This window comes from Coregonus lavaretus (genome assembly GCF_964263955.1).
Source record: "Coregonus lavaretus genome assembly, chromosome: 10".
In the NCBI taxonomy this organism is placed as follows: domain Eukaryota; kingdom Metazoa; phylum Chordata; class Actinopteri; order Salmoniformes; family Salmonidae; genus Coregonus; species Coregonus lavaretus.
In genome coordinates, this window is record NC_139997.1 from 8466646 (window position 1) to 8488901 (window position 22256).

The following is a 22256-nucleotide window of genomic DNA, read 5'->3' on the forward strand; positions in this document are numbered from 1 at the left end:
CCAAGCCAGTGGTGCGCGTCACCAGCCCGGCCTGTTCCTGTCCCTCGCACCAAGCCAGTGGTGCGTGTTCCTAGTCCGGTCCGGCCCGTGCCTGCTCCTCGCACCAGACCAGTGGTGCGTTTGTCCAGTCCGGCACGGCCCGTGCCCGTTCCACCGGTGCCTGGTCCGGCACCGGTCAGCTGTTCCACTCCGGAGCCAGAGCAGTCCGCTCCACCGGTGCCTGATCCAGTTCCGGTCAGCTGCTCCACTCCGGAGCCAGAGCAGTCCGCTCCACCGGTGCCTGATCCAGTTCCGGTCAGCTGTTCCACTCCGGAGCCAGAGCAGTCCGCTCCACCGGTGCCTGATCCAGTTCCGGTCAGCTGCGCCACTCCGGAGCCAGAGCAGTCCGCTCCACTGGGGTCCAGTCCAGCTCCGGTCAGCTGCGCCACTCCGGAGCCAGAGCAGTCCGCTCCACCGGTGCCTGATCCAGCTCCGGTCAGCGGCTCCACTCCGGAGCCAGAGCAGTCCGCTCCACCGGTGCCTGATCCAGCTCCGGTCAGCGACTCCACTCCGGAGCCAGAGCAGTCCGCTCCACCGGTGCCTAGTCCAGCTCCGGTCAGCGGCTCCAGTCCAGACCCAGATGTCAGCCCCTCTCCAGGTTCGGGGTCTCCCACACCAGGGTCCAGACAGGGCCTGGCGTATCGTGGGAGGAAGGAAAGGGGAAGCAGCGCGCCGAGGTCCAGACCAGACCAGGGGCGCAACAGGGAGGCGGAGAGTGAGAGGATGTCACGCCCCGAGCCGGATCCGCCTCCGAGGCGGAATGCCCACCCGGCCCCTACCCTGTTATGTTTATGTTGTGCGGTCTGAGTCCGCACCTTTGGGGGGGGTACTGTCACGCCCTGACTCAGGGGACGCTTAAATGTTGAGTCAGGGTGTGTATATTCTTTGTTGTGCGTTTTCTATGTTTGTGATCTACGTTGGCCGGTGTGGTTCCCAATCAGAGGCAGCTGTCGCTCGTTGTCTCTAATTGGGGACCATACTTAGGCAGCCTATTGGCACTGTCTAGTTGTGGGATCTTGTTCCGTGTAAGGTTTTTTGTTCTGTACTACCTTGGACTTCACGTTTAGTTTCCTTTGTTGTTTTGTCGTGTTGTTTATTACGTTAATAAACATGTACGCATATCACGCTGCGCCTTGGTCTGACCCGTCATTCAACGAACGTGACAAACTGTAGGCTGTGGCATAGGAAGAAGAGAAAGAGGAGTCCTCATGTTTTTATTTCACCTTTATTTAACCAGGTTAGTCTCAATGAGATAAAAACCTAGTTTTACATTTTAGTCATTTAGCAGACACTCTAATCCGGAGTGATTTACAGGAGCAATTAGGGTTAACTTAGGCGCCTTGCTCAAGGGCACATCGAGAGATTTTTCACCTAGGCGGCTCTGGGATTTGAACCAGAGACCTTTCGGTTACTGGCCCAATGCTTTTAACTGCTAGGCTACCTGCCGCCAGGTAGATAGAGGGGTGGGTGAGGGTGTATTGAGGGCGTGGCAGTGCCAGTACAGTAAGTATAAATATGGTCATTTGACAGACGGTTTTTTCCCAAGTGACTTACAGAACTGTCCCGTTCAGTATGGCCCATACATGAATCCAACCGACAACCTGATGCTGTGGCACCATGCTCTCTAACCCCACAGAGTCCAGACCATGCTGTGGCACCATGCTCTCTAACCCCACAGAGTCCAGATCATGCTGTGGCACCATGCTCTCTAACCCCACAGAGTCCAGACCATGCTGTGGCACCATGCTCTCTAACCCCACAGAGTCCAGACCATGCTGTGGCACCATGCTCTCTAACCCCACAGAGTCCAGACCATGCTGTGGCACCATGCTCTCTAACCCCACAGAGTCCAGACCATGCTGTGGCACCATGCTCTCTAACCCCACAGAGTCCAGACCATGCTGTGGCACCATGCTCTCTAACCCCACAGAGTCCAGACCATGCTGTGGCACCATGCTCTCTAACCCCACAGAGTCCAGACCATGCTGTGGCACCATGCTCTATAACCCCACAGAATTTGATGTTATTATAACTTTTTCAGAAGCTTATGCATAGACCACAGGCTGCGTTGAGACAACGACTTATCAATGACCCAAGTCCAGCTCATTTAATCCCTACCATTGTGTCGCTGAGTTGTCATCATGCTTCAGCAAATGTACATTATCCTAGGGGCATTGGAAGACACAATGTAAGTAAACTCATTTATGTCCCTCTTACTGCCTGGAATGCTTCTGCTGATCCTACAGCTATTGTATGCAGTAATCATATGCCTATGAACCAGCGTAATACTGTTGGCACTGAGGTGGTGTTCCCTAGTAGGAAGTCCACTTTGTGCAGCTCACCCTGCACTAATAAAAATAACCCAGAGCATGTCTACCTTTGCCAAGCTTCCCAGTAAAGCATGACAAATAATCAAGCATCCCAGAAAAGTTTTTAAAATAGCCCAAGTTAACATATGTAGCTTAAGAAACAAGGTTCATGAAATCAATAATTTGCTAGTAACAGTTGACATTCATATTCTGACAATCTCTGAAACTCACTTAGATAATACCTTTGATGATACAGTGGTAGCAATACATGGTTATAAGATATACAGAAATATCAAAGGTGGATGTGTTGCTGTTTTATATTTAGAACCACATTCCTGTAAAGCTTAGAGAGGATCTCATGTTAAATACTGTTGAAGTAATATGGCTACAGGTTCATCTGCCTCACCTAAAGCCCATTCTTGTGGGAAGCTGCTATAGACCACCAAGTGCTAACAGTCAGTATCTGGATAACGTGTGAAATGCTTGATAATGTATGTGATATCAATAGAGAGGTATACTTTCTGGGTGATTTTAAATATTGACTGGCTTTCATCAGGCTGCTCACTTGAGAAAGCTTCAAACTGTAGCTAGTGCCTGCAACCTGGTTCAGGTTATCAATCAACCTACTAGGGTAGTTACAAACAGTACAGGAATTAAATCATCAACATGTATTGATCATATCTTTACTAATGCTGCAGAAATTTGTTTGAAAGCAGTATCCAAATCCATCGGATGTAGTGATCACAATATAATAGCCATATCTAGGAAAACCAAAGTTCCAAAGGCTGGGCCTAATATTGTGTATAACAGGTCATACAATACGTTTTGTAGTGATTCCTATGTTGTTGATGTGAAGAATATTTGTTGGTCCGTGTTGTGTAATGACGAGCATCCAGATGCTGCACTTGACACATTTATGAAATTGCTTATCCCAGTTATTAATAAGCATGCACCCATTTAAGAAAATGACTGTAAAAACTGTTAAAATCCCAGTGGATTGATGAGGAATTGAAAAATGGTATGGTTGAGAGGGATGAGGCAAAAGAGATGGCAAATAGGTCTAGCTGTACAACCGATTGGCCAAACGTACTGTAAATTGAGAAATCATGTGACTAAACTGAATAAAAAGAAGAAGAAACTACACTATGAAACAAAGATAAATGACATAAAGAATGACAGTAAAAAGCTTTGGAGCACCTTAACTGAAATGTTGGGCAAAAAGGCAAACTCCGCTCCATCATTAATTGAATCAGATGGCTCATTCATCACAAAACCGACTGATATTGCCAACTACTTTAATGTTTTTTTAATTGGCAAGATTAGCAACCTTAGGAATGACATGCCAGCAACAAACGCTGACACTACACATCCAAGTATATCTGACCAAATAATGAAAGACAAGCATTGTAATTTTGAATTCCGTGAAGTAAGTGTGGAAGAGGTGAAAAAATGATTGTTGTCTATCAACAACGACAAGCCACCGGGGTCTGACAACTTGGATGGAAAATTACTGAGGATAATAGCGGACGATATTGCCACTCCTATTTGCCATATCTTCAATTTAAGCCTACTAGAAAGTGTGTGCCCTCTGACCTGGAGGGAAGCAAAAGTTATTCCCCTACCTAAGAATAGTAAAGCCCCCTTAACTGGCTCAAATAGCCGACCAATCAGCCTGTTACCAACCCTTAGTAAACTTTTTGAAATAATTGTGTTTGATCACATACAATGCTATTTTACAGTAAACAAATTGACAACAGACTTTCAGCACGCTTATAGGGAAGGACATTCAACAAGCATAGCACTTACACAAATGACTGACTGGCTGAGAGAAATTGATGATAAAAAGATTGTGGATGACTCAACACTACACGTCAGCTACAACAGCGACTGAAATGACAGCAACACTTAACAAAGAGCTGCAGTTAGTTTCAGAATGGGTGGCAAGGAATAAGTTAGTCCTAAATATTTCAAAAGCTAAAAGCGTTGTATTTGGGACAAATCATTCACTAAAACCTAAACCTCAACTAAATCTTTGTAATGAATAATGTGGAAATTGAGCAAGTTGAGGAGACTAAACTGCTTGGAGTAACCCTGGATTGTAAACTGTCCCAGTGCAGCTACTGTGGTGTGTAGTGTGGGGACTACTATAGGCTAGCTACTCCATAGGAACCCATGATTCTCATCCCCATTCTAATGAGTTAGGACAGCGCCACACCAGGCCTCTCGGCCGTCCACTGCTTCCCAGAGCCAGTGTGTCTGTGTGATCACCAGGGTGACACAGATTCAACTGATTCGAATCAAAGCAGCAGCTCCATTGATGTGAAAGATTACACTACGTCTGTTGGGGCGAGATGACGGTCGAGGTGATTGGACACCCGCGTACCTGTCCATCTAGATAAGCCCCTCCCCCCTGAATGGATTCCTTTCTTTCTTTTCTCTTCCCTTCCTTTTCGTCCTCTGTCTGTCTATTTTTGTGAACTTCCCACAGTGTGGTTCCCATGGTTATCAGCATGGAGATAGCGAGCTAAGGGAGTGGGGGGGTGGCTGGAGATGAGGAACGAGGAGCGGGGGGAGGTGGGGGGTGGTTGACAGAGAGCGGGAGAGACAGCAGTGTTGCACTGACTGCTTTGAGAGCTCTGTTGCTGGAGGGAGAGAGGGTGAGGGGGAGGCAAGCTGGTGTGCAGCTCATGAATGTCAGTGCAGTGCAGGCTGCTGGGGAGGGGGGAGGGGTCGCTGAGCTAGAGGGCTGAGGTGGGGTAGGATGGGGCGAGGCGGAGGAGGAGGGAGAGCTGGTTAGGGGGCGAAGGGGCACTGAAAAAGGGACAGATTCAGTTCCCACACTTATAATTACTGTGTCACAGGAGACTGAAAGGGACTGCCGCTGGCCCTGGGGAATTTAGCCGGGGCCGGTTGGGGGAGGGAGGGAGGAGAGCAGTGACACAGGAACTCTCTGCTCTTTCTATTGGCTTTACCCCATTGCTTTCACACCAGCAGAGCAGCAGAGGTGACCCCCCCCCCCCTCCTTCCATACCAACCCAACTCCTTAACAACCTCCTCCTCTCTCCTCCTTCTTAACCTCCTCCCCCCTCTCTCCTTCTTAACCTCCTCCTCTACCCTCTCTCTCCTTCTTAACCTCCTCCTCCCCTCTCCTCCTTCTTAACCTCCTCCTCTACCCTCTCTCTCCTTCTTAACCTCCTCCTCCCCTCTCCTCCTTCTTAACCTCCTCCTCTACCCTCTCTCTCCTTCTTAACCTCCTCCTCTACCCTCTCTCTCCTTCTTAACCTCCTCCTCCCCTCTCCTCCTTCTTAACCTCCTCCTCCCCTCTCCTCCTTCTTAACCTCCTCCTCTACCCTCTCTCTCCTTCTTAACCTCCTCCTCCCCCTCCTCTCTCCTCCACACACACACACTGATGAGTTATCCTGCATCATTACCACTTAACCCTGCCATCCTGTGTGTGTGTGTGTTCTCAGATTAACCACACATTATTTACCTAGCTAGATGTCCCATCTATAGACTGGTCTGACTGGACCACATGATTACCGCTGTCAGTGGTCATTCATATTGTTGTGTGTCATCCATTGATTTCACACGCTGATGGAAGAATGCTTATTACCTCTGCCTGTACGCTTCAACAACTTTTTCATGAATAAGACAATCATTGGAAAAAAATTCTAGGGTATTAAAACCCTATTTATGCATATTATCCATCAACGCAATTATACTTTTATCTAGGTAGTTTCATGCTCAGTAAACACCTAGTGGCAGCCACAATTTTGTGAAACTGAAACAAAGATATGTGCATTGTTGTACCTGAAGAGGCGTGAGATCGAAGTGTAGAAATTCCCTTCTCCTTCCCCGTCCCACAGCTTTCTCATCTTTCTCCTGACCTCACCCTAGTCTCCCTACCCTGGCAACGTCCTTGTCCCACCACCCCACACACCCTTCCCAGTCCCGTCACACAGCTTTCTCAGGGAGAGGCTCCTGCGGGGCAGAGCAGCAGCCACTGTCAATATTTACAGTTGAATCACGGAACGTTACAATATCATTCCGTGCATGCTTGTGTGTGCTTGTATGAGAACAAAGGTGTGAAATATGCGGCCGCGGTAGCAGGGTTGCGCAACGGAATCTGGTGGCGCTCCCATGACGGAGCCGTCACAGACAGAAGCTTCGGAAGAGATTATGAGCGAATGTTGACTTGGAGTGAGTGGGGGTGGGTGCACTCACTAACTGTTTTTTTGGAACAGTTATGATCTGATTGTCTGTCGTAGGGAATCGTGTCCGCTGTTCATTCTATTTCTATCTGAAACATTGTGAACATTGTTCTTATCTCACTCAGTAAACCCACGGGGCTGTATGTATCAAGCGTTTCAGAGTAGGATTGCTGATCTAGGATCCGTTTGGTGTCTTAGATCATACTGAATAAGATTACATGAGGTGGGGGGATCCTAGATCAGCACTTCTACTCTGAGACGCTTTATAAATACGGGCCCTGGTCTTTGAATTGTGTGGAGATGGCTGTGTATTTTATGAGATATGACTAGTGGTTCTATTGAACCTGATCATTACAGAACTATACGTGTTGCTAATAATAACACAGCGATAACACAGTGATAACAGCTAACGTGGAATCTTAACAACGTGATGAAACTTTGTTGCTCGTTGCCGAAACAAGCAAGGTGTTGTAGTAAACAAGTATTTTGGATGACTAGGCAACGCCCACCACAATGCAGCAGCAGCACACGTAGAAATAGAATGATTAGAACGGGCTTGGAACCTCCTAACCCTGACAATTTGATTGGTAAACTGTGGGTACCTATAGGTACACTCGCAATGGCTGCCGATCCACCCGTTATGCCATCATTGACTTGAATGGGGACACCCGTTCTATTCATTCCATTTCTATGGCAGCACATGCGATCAGGAGCGGAGGAGAACATTTGCGTAAAAACATACATGTAAAAAATAATTGCTATTCCAACGGTTATTACGGAGACCGCAGTCATTTGGCTGGACAATTACAGTCATCCAAGATTCCATGAAATGGAATGTAGTATTCTAGGCTCCAGTTGCAGCATGTTTCAATCTATAGCTACTACTTGTCCCTCAATCTATATTCCAAAAACAGTTTCTTCCAGTCAGCAACACTCACAGACTAGTAGTTGAATCCATTTATGTTATAGCTGATTTTATCCTCTTCAGCAAACTGTTGGCCATTCTGACAGAGCTCTAGAGTTCCTCTGTGGAGATGGCAGAACCTTCCAGAACGACGACAACCTCTGCAGCACTCCACCAATCAGGCCTTTATGGTAGAGTGGCCAGACGGAAGGTCCGGAGCTGTCTGGAGTTAGTAAGCCTCACCTATCTGGCCTCGGAAAGAAAGAATGAAAGAAAGAGAGGTGAAAGGGAAAGTAGAATGAACTCAGGGCCAGGGAACAGTATTTGTGACCTATCTAATGCTGAGACTATTATCCTCTTCATCGGCCAGTAATTGAAGAGAGTTCTCAACACTGAGGGCTAGGAGGGCAACAATCAATGGGGGTTTCTGTGCGTGTGTGGAGCCCCTGGCTGTTCCCAAGCCACTACCAAACAAAGCCCCTACCGGCCGGGATCCGAGAGCTAAGCCACGGCCATAAAGGCTCTTCATTATCATTTGCTCTGTTGCCTAGTTGACTGGCCCTCTTTTTGCGCTCTAACCTAACGTACCCTTTTGAGCTCCAACATAACGTATGCTAGGCGAGAGAAAGTGAGAGAGAGGATGGGATTCTTCCTGATGAATCATGAATTTCTCCTCCATTGATATATAATTGGAACTGACCCATCCCTAGACAAAATCCTGTTGTCCTGATTACATTCCTGCCAAGAAAAAACTAAACTCTCTGAACTAGAGTTGGCTGAAACCAACAGTGAGCACAACCCAACATTATCTAGGCTACATAACCCAACACTATTAACATAACCTAACATTATCTAGGCTCCATAACCCAACACTATTAACATAACATTATCTAGGCTCCATAACCTATCATTATTAACATAACACAACATTATCTAGGCTCCATAACCTAACATTATCTAGGCTCTATAACCTAACATTATCTAGGCGCCATAACCCAACACTATTAACATAACCTAACATTATCTAGGCGCCATAACCCAACACTATTAACATAACCTAACATTATCTACGCTCCATAACCCAACACTATTAACATAACCTAACATTATCTAGGCTCCATAACCTATCATTATTAACATAACCTAACATTATCTAGGCTCTATAACCTAACATTATCTAGGCTCCATAACCCAACAATATTAACATAACCTAACATTATCTAGGCTCCATAACCTATCATTATTAACATAACACAACATTATCTAGGCTGCATAACCTATCATTATTAACATAACACAACATTATCTAGGCTCCATAACCCAACGCTATTAACATAACATTATCTAGGCTCCATAACCCAACACTATTAACACAACATTATCTAGGCTCCATAACCCAACACTATTAACACAACATTATCTAGGCTGCATAACCTATCATTATTAACATAACACAACATTATCTAGGCTCCATAACCTAACATTATCTAGGCTCTATAACCTAACATTATCTAGGCTTCATAGCCCAACACTATTAACATAACCTAACATTATCTAGGCTCTATAACCCAACACTATTAACATAACCTAACATTATCTAGGCTCCATAACCTAACATCATTAACATAACACAACATTATCTAGGCTACATAACCCAACACTATTAACAGGTAGCTTAGTGGGTAAGAGCGTTGTGCCAGTAACCGAAAGGTCGCTGGTTCTAATCCCCGAGCCGACTAGGTGAAAAATCTGTCGATGTGCCCTTAAGCAAGGCACTTAACCCTAATTGCTCCTGTAAGTCGCTCTGGATAAGAGCGTCTGCTAAATGACTAAAATGTAAATGTAAATAACCTAACATTATCCAGGCTCCATAACCTAAGATTATTAACATAACACAACATTATCGCACTTCACAGTTAGAGGAAAAGGGAAAAACATGTTTGAAGAAACCCAGAAACTTGCATTGGCATCAAAAGTCAGCGCAACCCAACATTATCTAGGCTACAGTGCCTTCGGAAAGTATTCAGACCCCTTGACCTTTTCCACATTTTGTTACGTTACAGCATTATTCTAAAATGGATTAAAAAAAAAATAAAAAATCCTCAGCAATCTACACACACTACCCCATAATGACAAAGCGAACACATTCTTTTTGAAATTTTAGCAAATGTATAAAAAATTAAAAACAGAAATACCTTATTTACATAAGTATTCAGACCCTTTGCTATGAAACTCGAAATTGAGTTCAGGTGCATCCTGTTTCCATTGATCATCCTTGATGTTTTTACAATGTGATTGGAGTCCACCTGTGGTAAATTCAATTGATTGGACATGATTTGGAAAGGCACACAACTGTCTATATAAGGTCCCACAGTTGTTAGTGCATGTCAGAGCAAAAACCAAGCCATGAGGTCGAAGGAATTGTCCATAGATGCTCAGAGACAGGATTGTGTCGGCACAGATCTGGGGAAGGGTTCCAAAAAATGTCTGCAACATTGAAGGTCCCCAAGAACACAGTGGCCTCCATCATTCTTAAATGGAAGAAGTTTGGAGCCACCAAGGGCTGAGCAATCGGTGAAGAAGGGCCTTGGTCAGGGAGGTGACCAAGAACCCGATGGTCACTCTGACAGAGCTCTAGAGTTCCTCTGTGGAGATAGGAGAACCTTCCAGAAGGACAACCATCTCTGCAGCACTCCACCAATCAGGCCTTTTATGGTAGAGTGGCCAGACGGAAGCCACTCCTCAGTAAAAGGCACATGACAGACCGCTTGGAGTTTGCCAAAAGGCTCCTAAAGACTCTCAGTCCATGAGAAACAAGAGTCTCTGGTCTGATGAAACCAAGATTGAACTCTTTGGCCTGAATGCCAAGCGTCACGTCTGGAGGAAACCTAGCACCATCCCTACAGTGAAGCATGGTGGTGGCAGCATCATGCTGTGGGGATGTTTTTAAGCAGGCAGGGACTGGGAAACTAATCAGGATCGAGGCAAAGATGAATGGAGCAAAGTACAGAGAGATCCTTGATGAAAACCTGCTCCAGAGCAATCAGGACCTCAGACTTCGGGACAAGTCTCTGAATGTCCTTGAGTGGCCCAGCCAGAGCCCGGACTTGAACCTAATCGAACATCTCTGGAGAGACCTATAAATAGCTGTGCAGCAATGCTCCCCATCCAACCTGACAGAGCTTGAGAGGATCTGCAGAGAACAAGGGGAAAAACTCCCCAAATACAGGTGTGCCAAGCTTGTAGCGTCATACCCAAGAAGACTCGAGACTGTAATCGCTGCCAAAGGTGCTGAGTAAAGGGTCTGAATACTTATGTAAATGTGATATTTTTATTTGTAATAAATTTGCTAACATTTCTAAAAACCTGCTTTTGCTTTGTCATTATGGGCTATTGTGTGTAGGTTGATGAGGGAAAAAAACAATTTAATCAATTTTAGAATAAAGCTGTGTAACGTATCAAAATGTGGAAAAAGTCAAGGGGTCTGAATACTTTCCGAAGGCACTGTACATAACATTATCAAGGCTACATAACCCAACATTATCCAGGCTGCATGACCCAACATTATCAACATGGTTCAACATTATCGGCATAGCCTAGCATTGTCTAGGTTAAATAACCCAACATTATTAACATGACATTATCAACATAGCCCAGCATTATCAACAAAACTAACATGATCTAAGCTACATAACCAAACATTATCAACATGAACCAACATGATCAGCACATCCCAACATTATCAACATAACCCAACATTGTCTAGGCTGCATAACCCAATATAACCCAACATTATCAACCTAAACCAACATTATCAACCTAACCCAACATTATCTGACTTCACGCAGCTGTATGTTGGTGGAAACACAAAGGGGAAAACATGCCTGGCTGCCGACCTGTCTGTTTGTGACGTTAGCCTGAGGTAGTCTGTAGATAATAGATATCCAGTTAAGACAGGCCCCTAGCTGTTCCATGTTCAGGGTTCACAGGTCAGACCTACTCATTAACCCAGATGCACTAATCAGAGCTGCAGGGTCCCTGTGATGTGAAAGTGGGGAGTTCAAACCCAATGAGTGCAGCTAAATGCACTCATTACCCCCTTAAACAACTAATTGCCATAGTTGTAACTGGGAAAGTCTAAAAAAAGAGCACTTTTTGATCGTTTGAAAGGTTTTGTTTATTTGACATATCAGTTCATGTAAAGCATATATACAGTTTATTTTTATGTCATGTACACAACAACCCACATGTGTGAGCACTGACTGTATAGTATTTATTTTGGTTCATTTAATCATTTTAAGCACAGCTTTGGTTTGTACCACAACCCACATGTATTTAGCACAGTACTTAGCTTTTATTTTGGTTTCAATGAAACAAACAAATAATGTGCTTTTATTTTGCATCAGTGTCTATGTGTTGGCCATAGTTCCTAGCATACCAACCACCACATAGCAGAGAGGTTAGGTAACTACTAGTGGAGAGAGAGGCAGGTCCTGGAGAGTCTCTCGCTCGCGCTCTTTCTCTCTCTCCAACACCCCTCCCCCCAGTTCCCACGCTGTTACACCTCCTTCCCTCCCTCCCTAGCAGATCTTTACCTGACTCTCTCCGCTCGCTGCAGTTTGAATGAAATCACTAATGCTCCATTGGCTAGCGACCCAGGTCACTAACGCTCCATTGGCTAGCGGCCTGAGTCACTTGTGCTCCATTGGCCAGCGGCCGGCACACTAGCTCTCCATTGGCTAGCGGCCCGTGTCACTAACGCTCCATTGGCTAGCGGCCCGGGTCACTAGCTCTCCATTGGCTAGCGGCTGGCTCACTAGCTCTCCATTGGCTAGCAGCACTGGGTTATGTGACCCAGCAGCCGGCCAGTCCTGCCCCCTGTGTGCGGTCCAGGATTTTCCCATGGGAGCGGCCTGAGGAGAGGAGAGCGGGACTGTGCGTGTGTGTGTGTGTGTGTGTGTGTGTGTGTGTGTGTGTGTGTGTGTGTTTGTGTGGGTTGAAGAAAAGTCTCTCCCACCACCTCCCACCTTTCCTCTCCCTCTTCACTCGCTGTCCCTCTGTCTTTCTCTTCTCTAGTCTTTTCTCTACCACCTCTCCTTTGAAACACAGTATCACATTCTGATAGCCTTGTCACAACAAGGAACATTCTCTTTGGCTTTGTCCCAAAAAGTGTGAGATACCCAGACTTGTAAGAAGAGTAGAGAGAGCTGTATCTTTGCAACACTCATGAAACATTTTACACAGTGTACATTTTGTGTCTATGTATGGACAACTTGTATTTCTTATCTAAGTGTATTTTAACTTACTTTCATAATTTTTTAAGTAGTTAGTATTACATAGGCTACTTAATTTGCTCTCTCTAGACAAAACATTGCCTCTACTGTTTTAAACAATGATTCATATGCTATTCATATACTTTGAGAAAGATGCAAATGCAAAATGCAAATCACATTTTAACACCAAGGTGGCATTTTATTGTATTGTGTGTGTGTGTTTGTGTGTAGAGAGGGAATGATGTTGTGTCTGTATTTGTGTCAGAACGGTGTGTGTGAGGACAGTGTGTGTCTCTGTGTGTGTGAGGACAGTGTGTGTCTCTGTGTGTGTGTGAGGACAGTGTGTGTCTCTGTGTGTGTGAGGACAGTGTGTGTCTCTGTGTGTGTGTGTGAGGACAGTGTGTGTCTCTGTGTGTGTGAGGACAGTGTGTGTCTCTGTGTGTGTGAGGACGGTGTGTTGTGTCTGTGTAACAAACGTGGATGGAAAGAAAGAATGGAGTGTGTGAGTACATGGATAAGCTGGGAGAGTTACGGGAGCAGGTTTTGACTTGCTCAACCATGGGAAACTTTGAGCTGAGTAAATAGTGACTCTTTTCCTGGCTGAAATGCTTGTGTGTGTGTGTGTGTGTGTGTGTGTGTGAGAGATCAGCCAAGGTAGAATACTGAGGGCGTGAGAGCGATGTCTCCAACCAGACAGCCAGAGGTTAGTACCTGGTGTCACTCCTACACCTCCATGGAGGATCTACACTCCCATCGCTTATATCCCTTTCATACGAAGACGATTATCCGCCATCTTTATTCCTCCTTTTCTTTAGATCTGAAAGGTATTGCCGGTATCAAAGCCGACGCTTTTATTTCCGCCAAACGACCTAGTAATGTTTTCGGTAAAGTTCTGCCTACGGCTCAGTATGAAACGTAGCCGTAATGCTGAGGCAGCATTGACACGCACTACGCTCTTAAGCTCTTGATGGTTGCTAGGCAGCGCCCGTTACTACTATCCTCCCCTCCTGCCAGTTCTAAACTTTGCGCGGCATGTCACTTAACCCATCTCATCGCATAGCCCACCACTAAGCATGCACTGTTTTCTTAACCACAACTGGATGGATCCATAAAGAATGACTGTGGGAATGAATATCACTGAATGACACACATACTGGAATAAAGTAGTCTAATGTGTCCACATCACCAACAAACTATCATGGTCGTGAAGAGGGAACAACAACGCCTATTCCCCCTTTAGGAGACTGAAAAGGTTTGGCATAGGTCCTCAGATCCTCAAAAGGTTCTACAGCTGCACCATCGAGAGCATCCTGACTGGTTGTATCACCGCCTGGTATGGCAACTGCTCGGCATCCGACCGCAAGGCGCTACAGTGGGTAGTGCGTACGGCCCAGTCCATCACTGGGGCCAAGCTTCCTGCCATCCAGGACCTATATACTAGGCGGTGTCAGAGGAAGGCCCTAAAGTCATAGACTGTTCTCTCTTCTACCGCACGGCAAGCGGTACCGGAGCGCCAAGTCTAGGTCCAAAAGGCTCCTTAACAGCTTCTACCCCGAAGCCATAAGACTGCTGAACAGTTCATCAAATGGCTACCCAGACTATTTGCATTGACCCCTTTTATACACTGCTGCTATTCACTGTTTATTATCTATGCATAAATACTTTACCCCTACTTACATGTACATATGACCTCGATTACCTCAACTAACCTGTACCCCCGCACATTGACTCGGTACCTGTACACCCTGTATATAGCCTCATTATTGTTATTGTATTGTTACTTTTTTTTACTTTAGTTTATTTAGCAGATATTTTCTTACTCTGCATTGATGGTTAAGGGCTTGTAAGTAAGCATTTCACTGTAAGGTCTACACCTGTTGTATTCGGCGCATGTGACAAATACACATTTGATTTGATTTAATGCAATTGAATGCATGTATCAAATTGTTGCTTACTGAAACTCCCAAAGTCATCCAATCCTTGTAATAAACTAGATGATCATTTCAGCACCGGTTTGATTCGGTCGCGCTGCTTTTAGAAAAGGGTTGGGACTCGTCTTGATAAACCAATCAAGTTTAACAAGTGGATTATTTTTGCTCTTCACTCGCAGTCGCCTAGTATCCTAGGTCTACTCCCGACCAGAAGCCTGTGACTTCACTGACTTGTCTGATAATCAATCAATGTGATTTTGTTTCACTGAATCTGTCTGTATAGGCTATTTGGTTCATCTGTTTCTGGCTGGGCAAATAAGTGGAGCCGGTACAGCTAATATATTCCTTTGCCCATCTATCACTGATCAGAAACATTTAGCATGCAACAATGTAGCCTAAATCAAGAGTAGGACTTTTATTTTGCGTCAATCACTTATAGGCAACTCCAAAAGCCTGAGGAGGTTGTGAAATATGAGCATGAGACATGCTTTTGAAAATATAGATTGCTATTATTTTCTATCAGTGTCATGAAGATCAGACCCTACGCCTGCTCCCTAACAAAGTGGAGTGGGGTAGGAAAGAGATTCCATGTGGATCAAAAAAGCATGGGCTTGGGCTCCATTTCAAAATCTCACTTTTTTAGAGGTTCCACAAGTTGTATAGGAATAATATTATTTGTATTTTATTCTGTTATATTTTTACTATAATGTACACTGAGTATACCAAACATTAGGAACACCTTCCTAATATGGAGTTGCACCCCCCCGCCCCCCTTTGCCCTCAGAACAACCTCAATTCTTCGGGGCATGGACTCGACATGTTGTCGAAAGAGTTCCACAGGGATGCTGGCCCATGTTGACTCCAATGCTTCTCACAGTTGTGTTGGCTGGAAGTCCTTTGGGTGGTGGACCATTCTTGATACACACAGGAAACTGTTGAGCGTGAAAAACCCAGCATTGTTCCAGTTGACACCAACCGGTACGCCTGGCACCTACTACCATACCCCGTTCAAAGGCACTTAAATCTTTTGTCTTGCCCATTCACCCTCTGAATGGCACACATACACAATCCATGTCTCAATTGTCTCAAGGCTTAAAAAGCCTTCTTTAACCTGTCTCCTCACATTCATCTACACTGATTGAAGTGGATTTAACAGATGACATCAATAAGGGATCATCGCTTTCACCTGGATTCACCTGGTCAGTATGTCATGGAAAGAGCAGGTGTTCTTAACGTTTTGTCCACTCAGTGTATATGTGTGTTGACTGTGATTGGGTAGGTGTGTCTTGTCTGTTTTAATGAACAAAATAACTAACAATTGATTTCATTTGGATGGCGCAGCCATGGCTACACAGACTTGTAACAGGCCTAATTAAACGCAAAATATGCTATTCTATTCTTTTGAAAAATCATTGAATTAGTCTTAATGTTTTCTTAGGACATGCCTAAACACATGAATAATGGATTTATTTTTGATGGTGTATATTGTCAATGGATTTATTAAAGTAGACGCCCACCCACATCTGCGCACCACTACTAGCACTCGTCCCAGGGATGCCGGCAAAATGCTGTGAATCCTATGTGAAAGCAGTGTTAGTAACAGACAGAATAGGATCACGATTAGTCCAGAAAATGATCAAACTCATAACATATCATATACACATTATTATACGTGTTATTAACGTAGACTGTTAATGTTCTAATGCTAAGTATATTAATTAACACTGTAGCTACTATAGTTCAATCTGTCCACAGAGGCCAGGAACTGAGCTGGGTCGTCTTCATTAGGCACCAAACGGAGTTCAAAAGACTGAAACGGGGAGGGACTACCTAAACTTTTACAATGAGGGACGCTCATTTTCGTTGCTACACTTTCCCCCAATGAATACAACCCTGTTTTCTCTCTACTGTCTGTCTGTCTGATTTACAGCCCCCTTCTTTAAGTGGTGGTGTTGTTATACAGGGGTGGAGTTCAGGTGTGTTTACAGGGCGTTTAGCACCAGCTTGCTGCCAAGGGGGCTACAGACGAGGGCTCAGCCATGTCAAACGGTATACTAGAGAACACAAAAGCACCAAGGACGTGTGAATGCTACCCAGGCGTCAACGTTGTCTCCACAGTTCCTCTCTGTCCCCTGGGTGGGGTGGGGGGTGAGGTGTGTGTATATGTGTGTGTGTGTGAGAGAGAGAGAGTGGGGTAGACACTGGTTGACTCCTGGTCTGGTGTCTGTGTGTCTGTGTCTGGTGTGTGGGTGCTGCGGAAATGCCTGATGGTCTTCACAACATCACATGAAATGCCTTACCTTGGAGAGGAAGTTTTACACAGTCTCTTTTTTTGGCTAGCAGACGTGTTTATTCAAAGTGACTTACAGTTCACACAGGCACATTTATTCAGTACATGTGGGCCCACTGGTGTTGCCAGCTCCATGCTCCATTCATGTCTCTTGTGAATACCATGCCGATGTAATACAGTAGTTAAATATTAACTTTTCTTTCTGTATTTCAAGGTGTGTAGGAGGGCTGGGTGTGTAAAGGCGTCCGGATGCTTCCCATCTGAAACAGTTCGGAACAGTTCTTGCATATATTATGACTAAATTGTATGACGTTTTGGTGTTCGGTAAGGGTTTGTACTGCACAAAACAGCTTAGTTAGATGTAAAATTGCGCAACTAAGATCTCCTCTGCAAAAACGTCAAAATGAATGACAGATTTCTTGAGCTATCTTAGATTCATTCTGACTATTTTGAGGAAGTTTATTTTTGCTATGGCGTCTCAAGATGGACAAACAGTACTATGGAAGCGTTTTCTCGTTTTTCAAGCTAAGGTCTATTAAGGGAGTAGGCTAGAACACTTGTTCGGTTCTCGGCTAGGCTCCAGCCAAACCGAAGCATGCGGAAACCTTAACAGTGACCTGTATCTTTATGTATTTAAAGGTGTGTAACAGTGACCAGTACCTGAAGATGCCTAGAGAAGACATGACACGCCTGCTGAAGGAGAGAGGTACGTTCCCTGTCCCTTCCTCAGACACCTTTTCTTTCAAATGTGAGACGTTTAATTTAGAAAAGTAAATGAATGGAGTTCCTGCGGGACAAATATTTTATATTCAGTGAGTTTTCTGTTCCTCTCTGCAGGGTTTCTACAACAACAGCAGCAGGCTCCTGTTCCACCGGAGGGTGAGACCTTGGACGACTCGTTGGATCCTCTGACCCTTCCCACCCTTTCCACCCCCCCTGTCCCGGTCCCGTTCCTGGCCCCAGGGGTCCCCAGGTACTCCCCTCACTGTCGCTGGGCCCCTCTGTCAGACCTGGACTCCTCCACCCTCACCTTCCCTCGGGGAGCGGTGTTACAGCTGCACACCGTGCCCCCCGGCCTGCTACCCAGGATACCCTTCTTCTTTATCTGCACCGGCTGTGGCAAGGTCTTCTGGGAGGGCTCCCACTTCAGCAGGGTCCTGTCACAGTTTCAGGAAGTGTTGTGTATAACTGAGGATACTGAGGATACTCCGAGTTCTTCAACCTAACAGGCCCGACCCCTAACTTCTGACCCCTAAACTCTCAGTCCATCTTGCAGGAATCAAAATGGCCGCTGACTGAACTAGGCCTACTGTACTGATTACTGTCTTCACACACCTATTTTGGTGCTTTTCCATTTCCTCTACCTTTTCATCTTCCTAGTTTACATCGTCCCGTTCTACAGAGACTGTTATTATGTTATTACATTGGAATTAACTTCAATTTTACCTTCAAATTACCTTCAGTTTTGAAGCCATATGTTATTATGAGTTGAAAGACTGGTTTGTCTTTTTATGTGGGTATGGATCAGGTTATGACTGCGGTCTACTGTCTGGGAATCTTTTTTAGTAGTATATGTTTTATGAAGATATATGTTCTTCATCTTAAAGCCGGTTTGATTTTAACTACTTTTCCATAAGTGACAAGGGGCTTCATACTATTCTGTATTCTGTGGCCTTCATGCATTGAATCCTGTATTTTATTGTTGATTATAAAATAAGTTGTTTTATAAAAAGGGAACTCTCGTCATCACTGATGGCGTTCCATATTTCTTTCAATTATTTATTTCATTCTTATCTTATTAGGATGGTGGTACAGCCAACATCTTAGTTAGTTTTTTACTTTTCTTGAATTATTAGTATAACGTTTTGGATGTCATTATGTGCTTATCTTATTGCTCCATTTCAACAGGAAGGGTTCATTGACTTTTAGCATCTTCACAAGGTCCTTTGCTGTTGTTCTGGGATTGATTTGCACTTTTCGCACAAAAGTACGTTCATCTCTAGGAGACAGAACTCGTCTCCTTCCTGAGCGGTATGACGGCTGCGTGGTCCCATGGTGTTTATACTTGCGTACTATTGTTTGTACAGATGAACGTGGTATCTTCAGGCGTTTGGAAATTGCTCCCAAGGATGAACCAGACTTGTGGAGGTCTACAATTTTTTTTCTGAGGTCTTGGCTGATTTCCTTTGATTTTCCCATGATGTCAAGCAAAGAGGCACTGAGTTTGAAGGTAGGCCTTGAAATACATCCACAGGTACACCTCCAATTGACTCAAATGATATAAATTAGCCTATCAGAAGCTTCTAAAGCCATGACATCATTCTCTGGAATTTTCCAAGCTGTTTAAAGGCACAGTCAATTTAGTGTATGTAAATGTCTGACCCACTGGAATTGTGGTACAGTGAATTATAAGTGAAATAATCTGTGTAAACAATTGTTGGAAAAATTACTTGTGTCATGCACAAAGTAGATGTCCTAACCGACTTGCCAAAACTATAGTTTGTTAACAAGAAATGTGTGGAGTGGTTGAAAAATGAGTTTTAATGACTCCAACCTAAGTGTATGTAAACTTCTGACTTCAACTGTATATCTATCTGACTCTGCAGTGCTTTCAGAAAGTATTCACACCACTTGACTTTTTCCACATTTTGTTGTGTTATAGCCTCAATTTAAAATGGATTACATTGAGATTGTTTTGTCACTGGCCTACACACAATACCCCATAATGTCAAAGTAGAATAATGTTTTTGGAAATGTTTACAAATTAATAAAAAAGTGAAAAGCTGAAATGTCTTGAGTCAACTATTCAACCTCTTTGTTATGGCAAGTTCATGGGTAAAGGTGTGCTTAATAAGTTGCATGGACTCACTATGTGTGCAATAATCATGTTTAACATTTTTTTTTAATGACTACCTCATCTCTGTACCCCACACATACAATTATCTGTAAGGTCCCTCAGTCAAACAGTGGATTTCAAACACAGATTCAACCACAAAGACCAGGGAGGTTTTCCAATGCCTCGCAAAGAAGGGCACCTATTGATCAGTCAAAAGTTTGGACACACCTACTCATTCAAAGGTTTTTCTTCATTTTACCAGTTTTTACATTGCAGAATAATAGTGAATTCATCAAAACTATGAAATAACACATATGGAATCATGTAGTAACCAAAAAAGTGTTAAACAAATCAAAATATATTTTATATTTGAAATTATTCAAATAGACACCTTTTGCCTTGATGACAGCTTTGAACACTCTTGGCATTCTCTCAACCAGTTTCATGAGGTAGTCACCTGGTATGCATTTCAATTAACAGGTGTGCCTTCGTAAAAGTTCATTTGTGGAATTTATTTCCTTAATGCATTTGAGCCAATCAGTTGTATTGTGACAAGGTAGGGGGGGTATACAGAAGATAGCCCTATTTGGTATAAGACCAAGTCCATATTATGGCAAAAACAGCTCAAATAAGCAAAGAGAAACAACAGTCCATCATTACTTTAAGACATGGGGGTCAGTCAATACAGAACATTTCAAGAACTTTGAAAGTGTTTTCAAGTGCAGTCGCAAAAACAATCAAGCTCTATGATGAAACTGGCTCTCATGAGGACCACCACAGGAATGGAAGACCCAGAGTTACCTCTGCTGCAGAGGATAAGTTCATTAGAGTTACCAGCCTCAGAAATTGCAGCCCAAATAAATGCTTCACAGAGTTCAGGTAACAGACACATCTCAACATTAACTGTTCCGAGGAGACTGTGTGAATCAGGCCTTCATGGTCGAATTGCGGCAAAGAAACTAGTACTAAAGGACACAAATAAGAAGAAGAGACTTGCTTGGGCCAAGAAACACAAGCAATGGACATTAGACCGGTGGAAATTTGTCCTTTGGTCTGTAGTCCAAAACTGCCGTGGCTTTGTGAGACGCGGTGTGGGTGAACGGATTATCTCTGCATGTGTATTTCCCACCGTTAAGCATGGAGGAGGAGGTGTTATGGTGTGGGGGTGCTTTGCTGGTGACACTGTCTGTAATTTATTTAGAATTCAAGGCACACTTTACCAGCATGGCTACCACAGCATTCTACAGCGATACGCCATCCCATCTGGTTGGGCTTAGTGGGACTATCATTTGTTTTTCAACAGGACAATGACCCAACACACCTACAGGCTGTGTAAGGGCTATCTGACCAAGAAGGAGAGTGATGGAGTGCTGCATCAGATGACCTGGCCTCCACAATCCCCCGACCTCAACCCAATGGTTTGGGATGAGTCGGACGGCAGAGTGAAGGAAAAGCAGCCAACAAGTGCTCAGCATATGTGGGAACAACTTCAAGACTGTTGGAAAAGCATTCCAGGTGAAGCTGGTTGAGAGAATGCCAAGAGTGTGCAAAGCTGTCATCAAGGCAAAGGGTGGCTATTTGAAGAATCTGAAATATAAAATATATTTTGATTTGTTTAACACTTTTTTGGTTACTACATGATTCCATATATGTTATTTCATAGTTTTGATGTCTTCACTTTTATTCTACATTGTAGAAAATAGTAAAAATAAAGAAAAACCTTGGAATTAGTAGGTGTCCAAACTTTTGACTGGTACTGTATATATTTTTAAAAAGCAGATATTGAATATCCCTTTGAGCATGGTGAAGTTATTAATTACACTTTGGATGGTGTATCAATACGCCCAGTCACTACAAAGATACAGGGATCCTCCCTAACTCAGTTGCCGGAGAGGAAGGAAACCGCTAAGGGATTTCACCATGAGGCCAATGGTGACTTTAAAACTTTTACAGAGTTTAATGGCTGTGATAGGAGAAAACTGAGGATGGATCAACGACATTGTAGCTACTCCACCATACTACCCTAAATGACGGAGTGAAAATGAGGAAACATGTACAGAATAAAAATATTCAAAAACATGGGTCCTGTTTGCAATAAGGCACTAAAGTAAAACTGCATTGTCCTGAATACAAAGTGTTATGTTTGGGGCAAATCCAATACAACACATCATTGTGTACCACCTTTCATATTGTTTTATTTTTATCCCCAATTTTGTGATATCCAATTGGTAGTTACAGTCTCATCGCTGCAACTCCCGTACAGACTCGGGAGAGGCGAAGGTCGAGAGCCATGCGTCCTCCGAAACACGACCCTGCCAAGCCGCACTGCTTCTTGACACACTGCTCGCTTAACCCGGAAGGCAGCCGCAGCTGGCGACCGAAGTCAGCATGCATGCACCCGGCTCGCCACAAGGAGTCGCTAGAGCGTGATGGGACAAGGACATCCCAGCCGGCGAAACCCTC

General features: G+C 44.3%; 1 protein-coding gene across 1 annotated transcript in view; it reads left to right on the forward strand.

Moving 5' to 3' along the window:
* Positions 1-19750, forward strand: part of exd3 (exonuclease 3'-5' domain containing 3) — a 59470-nt gene extending 39720 nt beyond the window's left edge. The window contains exons 21-22 of the mRNA XM_084170828.1: positions 17597-17663; positions 17795-19750. Coding sequence (XP_084026954.1) covers positions 17597-17663; positions 17795-18183 — 456 coding nt within the window. The 3' untranslated portion in view covers positions 18184-19750. The remainder of the gene's footprint in view (positions 1-17596; positions 17664-17794) is intronic.
* Positions 19751-22256: the final 2506 nt, after the last annotated feature.